The 13,672-nt window shown below is 43.5% G+C and overlaps 2 protein-coding genes across 2 annotated transcripts; one reads left to right on the plus strand and one right to left on the minus strand.

The window, feature by feature from the left end:
• Positions 1-1,341: 1,341 nt before the first annotated feature.
• Positions 1,342-3,740, minus strand: LOC4334372 (myosin-binding protein 7). The gene is made up of 3 exons (XM_015775889.3): positions 2,666-3,740; positions 1,837-1,883; positions 1,342-1,745 (listed from the first exon to the last, which is right to left on the minus strand). The coding sequence occupies exons 1-3, from the start codon at positions 3,584-3,586 to the stop codon at positions 1,643-1,645; spliced, it is 1,071 nt and encodes a 356-aa protein (XP_015631375.1). The 5' UTR covers positions 3,587-3,740; the 3' UTR covers positions 1,342-1,642.
• A 6,976-nt stretch (positions 3,741-10,716) lies between these two features.
• Positions 10,717-12,243, plus strand: LOC107280339 (protein argonaute MEL1-like). Its single transcript, XM_066308636.1, has one exon. The coding sequence runs from the start codon at positions 11,010-11,012 to the stop codon at positions 11,430-11,432; it is 423 nt and encodes a 140-aa protein (XP_066164733.1). The 5' UTR covers positions 10,717-11,009; the 3' UTR covers positions 11,433-12,243.
• Positions 12,244-13,672: the final 1,429 nt, after the last annotated feature.

A 13,672-nucleotide genomic window follows, 5' to 3' on the forward strand; every position in this document is an offset into this window, starting at 1 on the left:
CTTTTTTTTTTCCGCTTTATGAAACAGACTCATTTTGTTTGACCTGCTCCCAAATGCTCATGGCTATTTGAGATCACACCAGTGAATGGCGTTGCCGGCCCTACGAGGAAATCTTGAAAAAATATTGATTACAAGCTTTGGCACCGGCTGTAAGCATCGTTGTCTTCCTCCCTGGCATTTATATATGTTTTGACTTCTTGAAGCAGATTTCGGAAGTATTCAATCCAGTTGCACATTGCTGATAGTAATGCGTTCATCATGACCAAACAAAACTGAAACTGAATTTTTTTTTTGTAGAAATGTTATCATTTGAGAAATAGGCCTGGCTGTGAATTTCGGTGCAAATTTGACAGGCTATTTCAGGATAACAATGGAGCAGCTACGAGGGAAAACAATGACAAACGAAACATAAGAAGTGCAGTCTGCAGTTCAGCAACATTCCTATTCTGAGTGCATTGATCATATCACACAATCACAAAGCATAGAGAAAATCCCCTATGTACCCATGAAAGTTCATCTAATTCCTTCTATACCCCTGAATTTTGCTCAATCCCTTACATACCCCTGAATTTTAGTTTGGATCCCTTCCATACCCTTTCCGCTAGTTGACCGTTAGTTGACCGTTAAATTCTTTTGAAAAAGTCCATTTTGCCCTTTGCTATGAAGAAACATAATAAATTAATGAAGTATATTGTTGGAATGTAAAAATTTATTGGATGAGACTATTATATTTATGAGTATGTGATGCACCATATTATTTGTGACAAATTTACTTTTACATATGATATAAAAAGTTGATACTTATTTATTAGTTATTAAAAGTTCTTTTATGTAGCATATGTGTTTTCATAGTAATACAACATATTTGTTTATTACTTCAGAACACATAAGCTAAAATTTTTTTTAATAACTAATAAATAAGTATTAATTTTTTATGTCATATCTAAAAGTATATTTATCGCAAATAATATGGTGCATAACTATCTCATAAACATAATAGTCTCATATAACAAATTTCTATGCTCCAACAATATACTCTATTAATTTATATGCTTCTTTATACCAAAGGGCAAAATGGACTTTTTTATAAGAATTTAACGGTCAACTAACGGTCAACTAGCGGAAAGGGCATAGAAGGGATCCAAACTAAAATTCAGGGGTATGTAAGGGATTGAGCAAAATTCAGGGGTATAGAAGGGATTAGGTGAACTTTCAAGGGTACACAGGGGATTTTCTCCAAAGCATATGCCACTGTATTCAGACTCACAGGTAGAAGTTGCCATTCAAAATACACACCATTTAGACAGAGCAGACGTGCAAACCAGATGCAACACTCCAGCATTTCGGCAACCGCGCAAACAAGATCAGATTCCATAGCTTACTATGATGTACACTCTACACAGAGCATGTCAGTTAGCTCCTGATTACAAGCTATTCACGCCTAGGTTTGAATAAACACACTATAAGACAAGCTCAAAGCTTCCAAATAAAAACATACAGCTCAAAAACTGTGCTTGGGCAAAAAAGAAAAAAAAAAGAAGAGGAAGAACATGTCAAAGAATGCAATACACACACTTACAATGAAGCTGTAAACAATGATTCCAGGTTCTGATTTATAGACAATATGCCCGGGAAGGTCGTTTCATTGCCGTGGGCTAGGCAGACGACGCCAGGGACTCAACATGGTGGATCTGTCGAGCAGCAGTAGGAAGCCAAGGAACGTAGTTGACAGACCGAAGGTATACCTGCGAAATATCCATGGGAACAGATTTGGTCTCGATTCAGAACAAAAAGGATAATGATATATTCATAACCAAGCCATCATATCAAATCTACCTGGCTGTGGAACTTCTGTTTCTCCAAAAGATTATCGAGAGCACCCACTGCGGCAAAGAGATACAAGACTGTTAGTTTCTGATAGATAAACATAGCCAATGCTATTGGTATGGAACACAGAGAGAGAGAACTTTAGACAAATCGAAAAGGATCAATTATTAACTGCACGTTACGTTGGAAAGAAACAATCTGAAATATTTTATAGATTTCCTTCCAATTACAACTTCACATGTTGGCAAGCACACATTATAGAATTCCAGATATGGAATTGAGGTAGCATGCAACACATGTTACTGTGGTCATAACTCCCATACAAAACTGGGGCTCAAGTTTTTAGCAGTTGACCACATATAGCACATAAGCAAGTCTACAAATGAGTCCAGCGACAGTAAATCTAGATATGCCAAAGGACTAAAATGACTGACAATTAGATCTACTCAACTCAAGTGTACAACATAAGGAAAAACTTTGATAACCACAACTTAAATTTCCATTGTTGTACCAAAAGTACCAACTACAAATTGTTGTGTTACTGCTTTAATCTATAACAATGCAGTTATTCTACCCACCATATAGGTTGATTTCATCTACAGCTACCACAAGCAATTGTCTTACAAATGTAAGAATGCAATTTTATATCCCAACCGTCATTGATTTGGTGACATTTCATTTGGTTTTAGGCAGTAGTAGAAATGCTCCAACTAAATTCATCAATCTAAACTAATGAAACTACAAGTTCTCTGGATGTGCTACTCTCTAAATTTAGCATAAATGTGTCAAATGTGAACAACTTACTAACAGTGACCAATGTGAGCAAACTTAATTATACCTTGCAAACCCCTAGCACCGAGAAGCTTCGTGGTGAGGCAGCCACTTTCTTGGCTTTCTGTTCAGCAACCACCTCCCGGCACAGCCGCCGCGCCATCGCCCTCGCCATCACCAGCTGAGCTCTCTCTGCTCGCAATGCTGCGATTTCCCTCCGCATTGCCGCCCTGTCCGCCTCCAGAGCCTCCACCCTGGCGTACAATCCCCCTGCAGCTGCATTGCCCTCCCCCATGAACTCCCCAACAACCACCGCCCCGGATACCTTCGTCGTCGAGCTCGCGCACCTCACATCCACCGTGTACTCGAACTCCTTCTCCACAGGGGTGAATTGCTCTTCCTCATCATCGTCGACCATGGCTTTCACCTGCATGCCACCGATTGAGTCGCCGCCGCTGCTTCCATCTGTCTGTAGCGCGGCCGTGTCGATCTGTTCTACCTCTTCGCCATCTTCCTCGTCGTGCTGCTCCTCCTCGCCGTCGTCGGAGAAGGAATCAGGGTCGATCCCGTGGGACTGGAGGCGGGAGTGGTAGGAGGCGGCGAGGTCGGAGAGCGAGGCGAGCTCTTCCTGTACCTCACGCTCGCGATCCTCGCGGCCCTCGGCGTACCGCCGGAACTGGCGGGCCTCCATCTGCGCGGCCGCCTTCTCCCGCTGCAGCCGCTCGATCATGAGCATGGCCTCGCTGGTCGCCGTCTCCGCCGACGCCCGCTCCGCATCCAACTCGGCCTGCAGCTCCCGCGCCGCCTCCTCCGCGGCCTCCTTCTCGCCCCGCAGCCGCGCCGCCGCCTCCTCCAGCTCCTCCAGCCGCCGGATCAGCTCCGGCGCCTCCCCTCCCCACGCCTTCGGCGACAGCTCCGGCGATCGCGCGGGAGGCCGCCGCTTCACCGACCGCCGGGACGACGGCGATGGGTCGCCGATTGGATCCATGGAGGCATCTATATATCCAGCGAGGTTCGATCCCCCAATCCCCAACCCCACCCTCACCGCCGCCGCCGCCACCGCCGCTGCCGCCGGCGAACGAAGCAAACGAAGCGAAGCGAAGCGGCCGCTGCTGCTCGGAAGGGGAAAGGCAGTGGCGTCTGGTTGGAAGCGAGTCGAGCCAGGTTGGAATTTGACGCGAACCGGATCAAACTAAATTTTAATAAACTAATCAAATAACAATTGAATTTGTGTCGTACTCGATTAATTTGGCATTAGATTGGTGAGCTTTCCACGTCGTGGTTGGATAAACAAACTGTTTATGTATGTGTGTGTCCTTGGAAGCGAAAGGCTCGGTGAGATTGAAACAGCGGCTGTTACGATCCGTTTTGATTAAGCTTGGTGGGCCCGGGATTAGGGGGGGCGCAAAAGGTGTAGTAATACTAGTTGGGTTGTGTGCGTGGGTGGGGGTTATGATTCTACGTGCGCGGCCACTACCCGTGGAAATCGTGGAAGGGAATTTTTTGCGGCGAAAAGGTGGGGGAATTAGAGCGAATTTACCTATGCCGTGACAGATAACGATAAAAAGACACACGATTTTTCAGTGGAACTGTGGAAGGGAGTTTTTCTCTCTTTTTTTTTTTTTTTTGAAAACCGGAAGGGAGTTTTTCTGACCCTACAGAGACCAAACAGATCGCTCGTGCTCGGTGCTCCCTTCGCGTTGACACGGAAGGAAACGACGCGACGGCTCGTTTGTACCGAGAAAGCTAATGAAAGCCCACGGTTGCTGTTTCTTTTTTTGGCCCACGGTTGCTTCTATTTTGGGTTAAGCCCATCTTTTTTTAGCAGCCCAAATACAAGAAAGAGGAGAAGCCATGCACATGGGCCTCGCGGGTCACATATACGTTTTCGGTTGTTTTTGAAATTGTATTTAAAATTTATTCTCGAATTTATATGTGCAAAGTTTATGCATACAGGGTTTATACATGTACAGTTCATACGCACATGCTATCTATGACTCTATGTATTTCAAAGTTTAGGGTCTCGTTTGGTTTGCAATATTTTTAAAACATAGTAATAGGGAAAACATAGAAATAGAATGGGAATACATGTGTAAACTTAAGGATTAATAACCATATGAAACTTTTCTACAGTTGCGTACTAAACGATCAAAGGATTAAAAACATTAGATTGGAGTGGAGGGATATGAAATTTTCCTTTGATTTCTTTGAAACGAATGACAATTAAAAAAACGTAGATATTAGGGAAGTACCTAATATCAAATATAGAAGTGAGGCTTTGAATTTAGACCGGCTAGTCCACCATCTTGTGAAGCTAGCCGGAAGACAACGGGACGTTTCTCTGAAAAGAATGACAATTTAGTGTCCATTCCTAAAAGCTGTATATGCCTATACTTTTCCTTTACAATTCCTCTAAAACGAACGAACCCTATACGTATAAAGTTTTCAAATACAAATCTCCTGAGCTAAAAAACGAGTTGACCCAAACTCAAACAAGCCTAATGCAGGCCTATAAATACGGTACTGATGCACCTATGGGCTGAGTGATGAGAGGAATATCACATGGGTCAATATAAACTTGTTTTGGATCGAGGAACGTAGACTGCAACTCTGGGTAGGCTAAGAGCAAGTTTAATAGTAGAGCCCACTACTATCTCCAATTCATCTATACCCGATATAATAGCTAATTTATACAATAGTTGCTTACTATATTATTAATATATGATCTCACCTGTTATACACACATTGCGTCTTTAAGTCCGTGCTGCAGCTGGCTATAAATTTGTAGTCCACTGTTTTTCTCTCTCATCTTTTATCTCATTAAAATATGTTTATAGCTGGCTAATAGTCTGCTATTGTACCCGCTCTAAATCCACACGTTATAGCCACACGTGGGCTTTGGCTAATAGTCTGCTATTGTACCTGCTCTGAATCCACACGTTATAGGCACACGTGGGCTTTCTCATTGTTTTCCACCCGCTAGGCTCACCCGGCATGAATCGTGTGTTTCCTTATCGGAATTGTCTATCCATTTGTCAGGTGATTTTTAACAACACAAATCACTAAGATTTTTTTCTATTATTATATTTGCATTCAACGGACTAAAAAAAATAACAAATACATATTTACTTACATATTATTTTTTATCAAAATTACAGTGCACTTACATGCCATATCAATTAAATTTACAAATGTAATATTAGTTATATTGAACTGTAATTTTATATTTTAAAGAAAATAACAAATACATATTTACTTGCACATTATTTTTATCAAAATTACAGTGCACTTACATGTTATATAACTGAATTTATAAATGTAATTTTAATTATATATGACTGCAATTTTATATTTTAAATAAAATAACAAATATATATTACTTACAGATTTTTTTATCAAAATTATAGTGCATTTACATGTCATATCAACTGAATTTACAAATACAATTTTAGTTATATATGACTGTAATTTTATATAAAATGCAATTTTATATTACAACGTTAATAGTGTCTTATATATACAGTCAAATTCTCCTCATGCTCAATTAGCCAAGAGCTGCACATGGTAAGCATCTGATCGTGAGATTGAATCCTACCGCCCGAGGTTTGGTGGTAAGCTGCGTTAGTTTTTTTGGATGTTGTTAGCACGAATCTCACTATGAATTGGAGGGTTGAAACAACGAGTGATTTCCAACGAAAAATCTGTCAGGCGAAGATTTAGCAAAATCGTTTCCTTCATGCCATCTGACGTGAAAATGCATAGCGTTTCGTACATTATTCCATGCAAATTCTCATTCTTCTTGGACGTTAAACAGAGTTAAATCGACCGCCGACGCTGTATCCGACAAGATGCCCTTTTACTCCTAGAAATACATGCATGCCAGATGCTTGAGGAAATCTATCTTCTATCTATCTATTATATAATTAAAGGAATAGAAAAATGAGCCTCCACGTTCGCTCTCATAGCCTAGAAATTCTCAAATTAATCGGAGAAAAAGAAAAAACAGAGTCCATATAGAAATACAATTTAGAAATAAAAAGAAAAAGCAGAGTCCATATAGAAATACAATTTAGAAATAGCTGAAATTCGGAATTAAAAAATAAGGAATATTAGAAGAGGGGACTAGAGTCCATATAGAAATACAATTTAGAAATAGCTGAAATTCGAAATTAAAAAATAAGGAATATTAGAAGGGGGGACCAGAGTCCATATAGAAATACAATTAGGAAATAACTGAAATTCGGAATTAAAAATAAGGAATATTAGAAGTAGAGTATAGAGTCTATATAGAAATACAATTAGGAAATAACTGAAAATTGGAATTAAAAATAAGGAATATTAGAGGTAGAGTATAGAGTCCATATAGAAATACAATTAGAAAATAACTGAAATTCGGAATTAAAAATAAAGAATATTAGAAGTAGAGTATAGAGTCCATATAGAAATACAATTAGGAAAAAATAGAAATTTGGAATTAAAAATAAGGAATATTAGAAATAGAGTATAGAGTTCATATAGAAATACAATTAAGAAAAAAAATAGAAATTCGGAATTAAAAAATAAGAAATATTAGAAGTAGAGTATAGAGTCATATAGAAATTTAAAACTAACTAAAATTTGGAATAAACATAATAAAATTAAAAAAAGTGGAGACTAGAGTCCATATAGAAATACAATTAGGAAATAACTGAAATTCGGAACTAAAAATAAATATTATAAGAGGAGTATAGAGTCCATATAGAAATACAATTAGGAAATAACTGAAATTCGGAATTAAAAATAAAGAATATTAGAAGTAGAGTATAGAGTCCATATAGAAATACAATTAGGAAATAACTGAAATTCGGAATTAAAAATAAGGAATATTAGAAGTAGAGTATAGAGTCCATATAGAAATACAATTAGAAAAAAATAGAAATTCGAAATTAAAAAATAAGGAATATTAGAAGTAGAGTATAGAGTCCATATAGGAATTTAAAACTAACTAAAATTTGGAATAAACATAATAAAATTAAAAGTAGAGTTTAGAGTCCGTATAAAAATACAATTTACAAATAACTAAAATTCGAAATTAAGAAAAACATGGGAAGAAGAGTTTAAAGTCAATATAGGAATACAATTTAGAAGTAGCTGAAATTCGAAATTAAAAATTAAAGAATATTGAAAGATGAGTTTAGAATCCACATAGAAATACAATTAGAAATAATAAAAATTTAGAAATAAAAATAAATAATATTGGAAGAAGAACATAGAGTCTATATAGCAATACAATTTACAGAAAATTCGGAATTTAAAAAATAAATATTAAAAGACGAGTTTAGAGTCCATATAGGAATATATATAATTTACAAATAAATAAAATTTGATATTAAAAATAATTAATAACTAACACGTATATAAAATGTAATATGAATATTACATATTAGTAGTTTTGTAAAGTTAATGCAAAATTTAAAATTATGTTGTCATTTTAATATATTTGAATAATATAATGAGAAAACATATATGCTATTATATGAGACAAAATATAATGATGCTAGCCGCGCAATCTGCGCGGGCCACCATGCTAGTTGATATTATGCCATTATAAAAAGGCAAAATTGGTTCTATGGCATCGAAAGTACTCGATTTTGGTTACATAGCACTAAAAGTTTATGGTTCATTTTAATAGCACTCAAAACTGGAACCGTTACTATTTTTAGCATTCCGTCAGCAGTTCGTCTCCTCACCCCATCCTACATCTGTCTTGTTCCTCCTGCACTCTCCCTCCTATGGTTGACCACTCTTCGATTCAAGGCAGCAGGTGAGCTCGACCACGACAGTATAGCGCTGAGCGAGTTGGAGCCTTGGATGGTGGCTGGTTCTGGCAAGCTAGAGGCGGCGGCTCTTGACTTGGGTCAGCAGACAACGGATCCAGGGTAAGGAGGAGCAGGTCGGTACTCAGGCGAGCCCGCGACGAGCGCGAGGGTGGTGCTTCGGGGGCCGATGGATGAGCTCAAGAGCAGCATGTCGGAGCGAGCTCAAGGGTGCCGACAATAATCTGGAGGACGTTGCTTCGCTTCGGGCATTCATGGATCGGATGACGCATCTAGGGGAGAGACCGAGAGCAGTGCGCGCGGACGAACTCGGAAGCGGCACAGCCGCATTTGAACAAGCTCTAGCATGGCGGAATGGCAGATGAGATCGATCGACGATGGCGCTGTCCGGGCAAAGCTAGAGCCTAGAAAGTGGATAGATCACACCTAGCAAGCGCGGACGAATACAGTGGCTTGCGGATGATCAGCTTGTGAGGCTGGGCTCACGTACGTATTACATGACGAGCTTGTGGAGCCAGCATCGATCCTGTGTTCGCACCATGACTGACCGCTCTGAGCTCCTGTACGACTGCTGTTTGGAGGTGACAAGCAAGAGGAAGAGGGCCACCATTGGGGTTTGATTTAGTTTTTTGTTGAAGAATAATACTAATTAGAAAATAAAACTAACGGAAGTTTGGACGGAATGCTAAAAAGAAGCAACGGATGTAACTTCTGATGCTATCAAAATGAGATGTGAACTTTGGATGCTATAAAATCAAAATGGACAACTTTCAATGCTCCAGAACCAATTTTGTCTTATAAAAAATAGTAAAAGATTAAAGTTGTGTTCTTTCCGAGGGGTTGGGAATGCCCTCCCCTCCGCACGGAAAATGGAGCAAGGTTGGAAACCATTCCTCTCCACACGGAAAATGGAGCGATAGATTACCATGTGATAATTAAGTATCAGCTATAAAAAATTAAAAAATAGATTAATATGATTTTTTTAAAGTACTTTTCTATATAAATTTTTTGTAAAACACATACAATTTAACAGTTTGAAAAACGTGTACGTGAAAAACGAAGGATATGAGTTGGGAACTCAGGGGAAAGAAGTCAAAGAACCCTGGTTCGGAATCGGAGAGATGCAGGTGTAGCGCATGGGAACAATTAAAATCGTGCAGCATAGGTGCATACGTACGCCACCCTCTCATCCGATCGGCCGGTCACCTTTTCCTTTTCCTTTTGGGCATTCATGCATGACGTCTGGGCTGGGTGGACCCGTTTGGACGCATGCATGGAAGCATGTTGGCAACGCGGCTGCGCGCTGCGCCTTTCACCGGAACGGCACTGCGAGCGATAGACCGGGCGGTCGTGTCGTGTGCCTGCTTCTGTCTCGCTGCACCTCGCCGACTCTTTCAGCTGAAACGATCTTGGCGAATCTATTTGCAGAGAAGCGACTACTAGTGTAATCCAGGAATCCAAACCTCAAACGCGCCATATGATCATTAGTTTAGGGGTGTTTAGATGTTTTAGTCCAGTCTCATTGGATGTTTAGACGCTAATTTGGAGTATTAAACATAGATTAATAATTAAACTAATTGCATAGATGAGAGCTAATTTGCGAGACGAATTTTTAAGCCTAATTAATACATAATTAGCAAAACTTTTACTATAAACTTTTGATAATTATGAATTAATTAGGCTTAAAAAATTCGTCTCGCAAATTAGTTCTTATTTATGCAATTAGTTTTATTATTAGTTTATGTTTTAATACTTTAAATTAGTGGAATTTAGTCCATGTCTTCTAAACACCTCATTAGCTATAGCGAGTGCATAAACATTAAACATGCGCATGATGCGTGCATGCATGTATTGGTCATTCTTGTGCATCAGACTCTTCTTTTCGTTTTGGCTTGCTTTGCACAGAGAGAGAGAGAGGTGCGGGATTGTGTGCTTTTGTGAGGTGGGCCGAGGGGAAGCGAGCGACGGTGTCAGGCGGAAGTGGGTGTTCTGCTCATCTGCTGCTTTTGTGCAACGTCTCTATACGGTACGGTTTGGTCCTTCTCGAATGCGATCGAGGTTGGAGGGAGCAGATATTTGCATGCCAAAAGCAACATGGGAAATGGTTGCCTTCGATCGACCTCCATTTTGCCTCGTGTAGACTGTAGACCTCGCCTCGTTTCATTTTCCCCAGGGTTATGGTTGCCTTCGATCGACCTCCATTTTGCCTGTGTCTGGCACGTGGCACCATACTGGAGTACAGTACATGGTAAAAACAGGACAGGGAGAGTAAAAAAAAAAAGGGGACATTAATTTACATTGTCAAAACCTAGACTTGAGTAGCAAGTTTGATTAGCTTAATCACTCTTCCGTACAGACGAGCATACAGTCACCGAGCGGTAAGATCACCACCCCCTCCTGGCCTTCTCGATCCTTCCACCGGTTTAGGGTTTTCTCATCGCCTCACCTCTCACTTGCATCACCCCCCCTCCCCTCCCTTCCCTTGCATTCCCATAGGATCACATCACCCACTCCACCACCCTTCCCTCCTCCCTTTCAATTCTAGCCTCGTCACCACCCTCCCCTCTCGTTCTTGCCTTCCTCCACCCCTATGCCATGGCGGCCTACTGCGACGGAGGCGGTGGCCGCGGCGACCCCAGCGGTGGGGGAGGCGGCGGCGGCGTTGGAGCCCCGCCGTACCGTCCCGCTGCTGGCTCCGTGTGGTCGCTGCCGGGGATGACGCCGCGGCCGCCAGGGCCTCCTCCGAAGTACCAGCAACCCGGGCACCAGCCGGCCGTCGTCTACAGGGCGCCGTCGGCCAAGGAGGTCGAGCAGAAGCTGTTCGTGTCGGAGACCGCGCTAGCGCCACCCGCAGCGGCGGCGTCCGCGTCCGCTGGCGAGGCGCCGGTGTCGAAGAAGGGGCTCGCCCACCCTACGCGGCGGCCGGGGTTCGGAACGGCCGGGAACGAGGTGATGATCCGCGCGAACCGCTTCCTCGTCAACGTCGCCGACAACAACCACTACAGCAGAACAAGCTAGCAGTGACGGGCTCAAACCCTCAACTGTGACGGATAGACCCCCTCGTCACAGATCAATGGTCACTGATGACTTAACTCACCTTTGACGGGTGTAGGTCCGTCAGAGGTGACAGACACCTTTGACGGGTTGTGTCATGTGGTCACATATGAGAAAAATCACCCAAAGAAAAAAAAGGAAAAAAGAGCCACAACCACAGCTCAACACCCGTCACTGATGTAGATTTCGATAAAAAAAAACAAAAAAAAAGTGCTTCTGGGTAGTTGCCATCGCATTCATCACACACAACATTTCATCACACAGAAAAGTCTTCACGAACATTTCATCACACATAAAACAGCCATGGCAAGCAAGCAATTCATCAATCACCTGACGAGCAACAAAAACGAAGGGAATAAATGGTTGTGGGTTTTGCCGGGCAGGGCTTCTTCATACCACGGTGGGCTTGAACTCCTTGGCGCGCTAGACCTTCTTGAGCTCGGCCTGGAGGCGACCTTGCTCCTCCTCCTTGCGGATGACCTCGTCCCTATTACTGCTCCTCGACGCCGCCCTCTTCGCCTTCTGCACCCGGAAGCAGCCGACGGGGGAATCTGCAGTTCTGCACTCGTCAGTTGGGGACGCAGCCGGCGGACGGAGGAGACGACGCCCGGTGGCCGGATCCGCGTCCCCTGACCTTGTGGAGGACGGATCTAGAGCCAGGCGGTCGGAGGTGGCGCCCGTCAGTTGGGGGATGGAGGTGGCCCCCGGCGGTCGGGGATGGAGGCCGCGGCGCCGCCGTTCACCTCCTCCTCGCCTCCTCACCGCTGCGTCGAGCCGCCGCACCGCAGCACCGCCGCGCGCCGTTGAGAACTCCACGCCGCTGCCACTTCAAGAAAAACCGGATTGAGAAATAAGAGAAGGGAGAGGAGGGGAGAAAGAAGGGGGAGGAGGATGGGGGTACTGCCGCCGCCGCTCGCAGCCACGCGCCGCCGCACCACCTCGCCGCTTCACCTCCGCACCGCCGCCGCTGCTGCCACGCACCGCTGAGCCGTTGCCGCCACGCGCCGCCGCACCACCTCGCCGCTTCGCCTCCGCACCACCGCCGCCACCACGTATTGCTGAGCCGCCGTCCAGCGCCGCCTTGCCCGAGGGCGTCGGGTCCTCCGCCGCCGTCGCAAGAGCGGCGTCGCCCGAGGCATTTTTTTTCGCGGTGGAGAAAATGTGTGGATAAGGGAGAGAGAGAGAGTGTGAGGGAGAGAGGAGATATACATATTAGTCTGACCTAGTCAAGTCCCCACCCACACCTGTGACGGGCCTAGTGACCGGACCGTTTGAGGTGAGTTAACCTCACCTTTGACGGTTTATAATCATGCAACCCGTCACAGGTAACTAGTCACGGGCCAGAAGTGGAAGCCGTCAGAGGTGTAACTAGTTATCTGTGACGGGTTGCAGAAGGATGCCTCACTGATGACGGCATCCTGTAAGAACCGTCAAAGATGACCCTCATCACTGACGAGTGCTAAAGTCCGTCACAGATATGCCGTTAAAGGTGTGAGGATCTGGTGTAGTGAACCTCTTCCACTACGATGTGAGCTCACATTACCCGGCCTCTTCCTCTCCTTCCCACCCCCAGATCTACGTGTACTCCATGCATGCCGTTTACTACTGTGCTCCCGTGGATTTTGGATCTGTTTAATTTACCTCTGTATGGGTGTGTGTATGCACGGATTTTGGATGCTTTTTGTTTCCTTGTGTCGTTGCAAGTTCGTTTCTCTGATTCTTTCATTTGCAGTTTTGTATGGAGCGTGGCTTCCAATCTCATCCAGTTCGTGGGTGTTTGGTCGGAGCGTCGCGTTTCCTTTCTTGCATAAAGTTTCTGGTCCGTTTTTTGATCCTTCCCTTTTTGTTTGGTCTTTTCCACTTCGGTGCTCGCTGCTAGTTTGGTGCTAGAGATCTGGCTGATGTCGAGAGAAATCTCGTGGCCGCAGCACACGCAGCTCACCATTCGAACTTCGAATCGAAGCCTTCCGTTGTGTTCGTTTCGGTGACATGCATGCACATGTACTACGCATAAAGCATATCATGTGCTCAACGCCCGGCCTACATGCATGTCGTCGTTTTCTTGAGAACGTTGGTGCTGTGTTTTGGAAATGCTGATTTCGTACAAGGGTCGGCCTGATCTCTCCCTCGTGAGAGCTAGTTCGGGTCTTTCCCTCTGCAAGCAAAGGTCTGCTCGGTTCAGTGCTTTTGCATCTCGTTTTGTG

The sequence above is a fragment of the Oryza sativa genome, chromosome 3 (genome assembly GCF_034140825.1).
Source record: "Oryza sativa Japonica Group chromosome 3, ASM3414082v1".
NCBI lineage: Eukaryota > Viridiplantae > Streptophyta > Magnoliopsida > Poales > Poaceae > Oryza > Oryza sativa.

Bases quoted from the DNA above. Each gene is read 5' to 3' on its own strand.
- LOC107280339 (XM_066308636.1), top strand. From the start codon at position 11,010: ATGGCGGCCTACTGCGACGGAGGCGGTGGCCGCGGCGACCCCAGCGGT.
- LOC4334372 (XM_015775889.3), bottom strand. From the start codon at position 3,586: ATGGATCCAATCGGCGACCCATCGCCGTCGTCCCGGCGGTCGGTGAAG. The intron at 1,884-2,665 runs GTATAATTAAGT...TCTTTGCCGCAG, and splicing joins CGGTGCTAGGGGTTTGCAAG to TGGGTGCTCTCGATAATCTT. The intron at 1,746-1,836 runs GTAGATTTGATA...GATATTTCGCAG, and splicing joins AACAGAAGTTCCACAGCCAG to GTATACCTTCGGTCTGTCAA.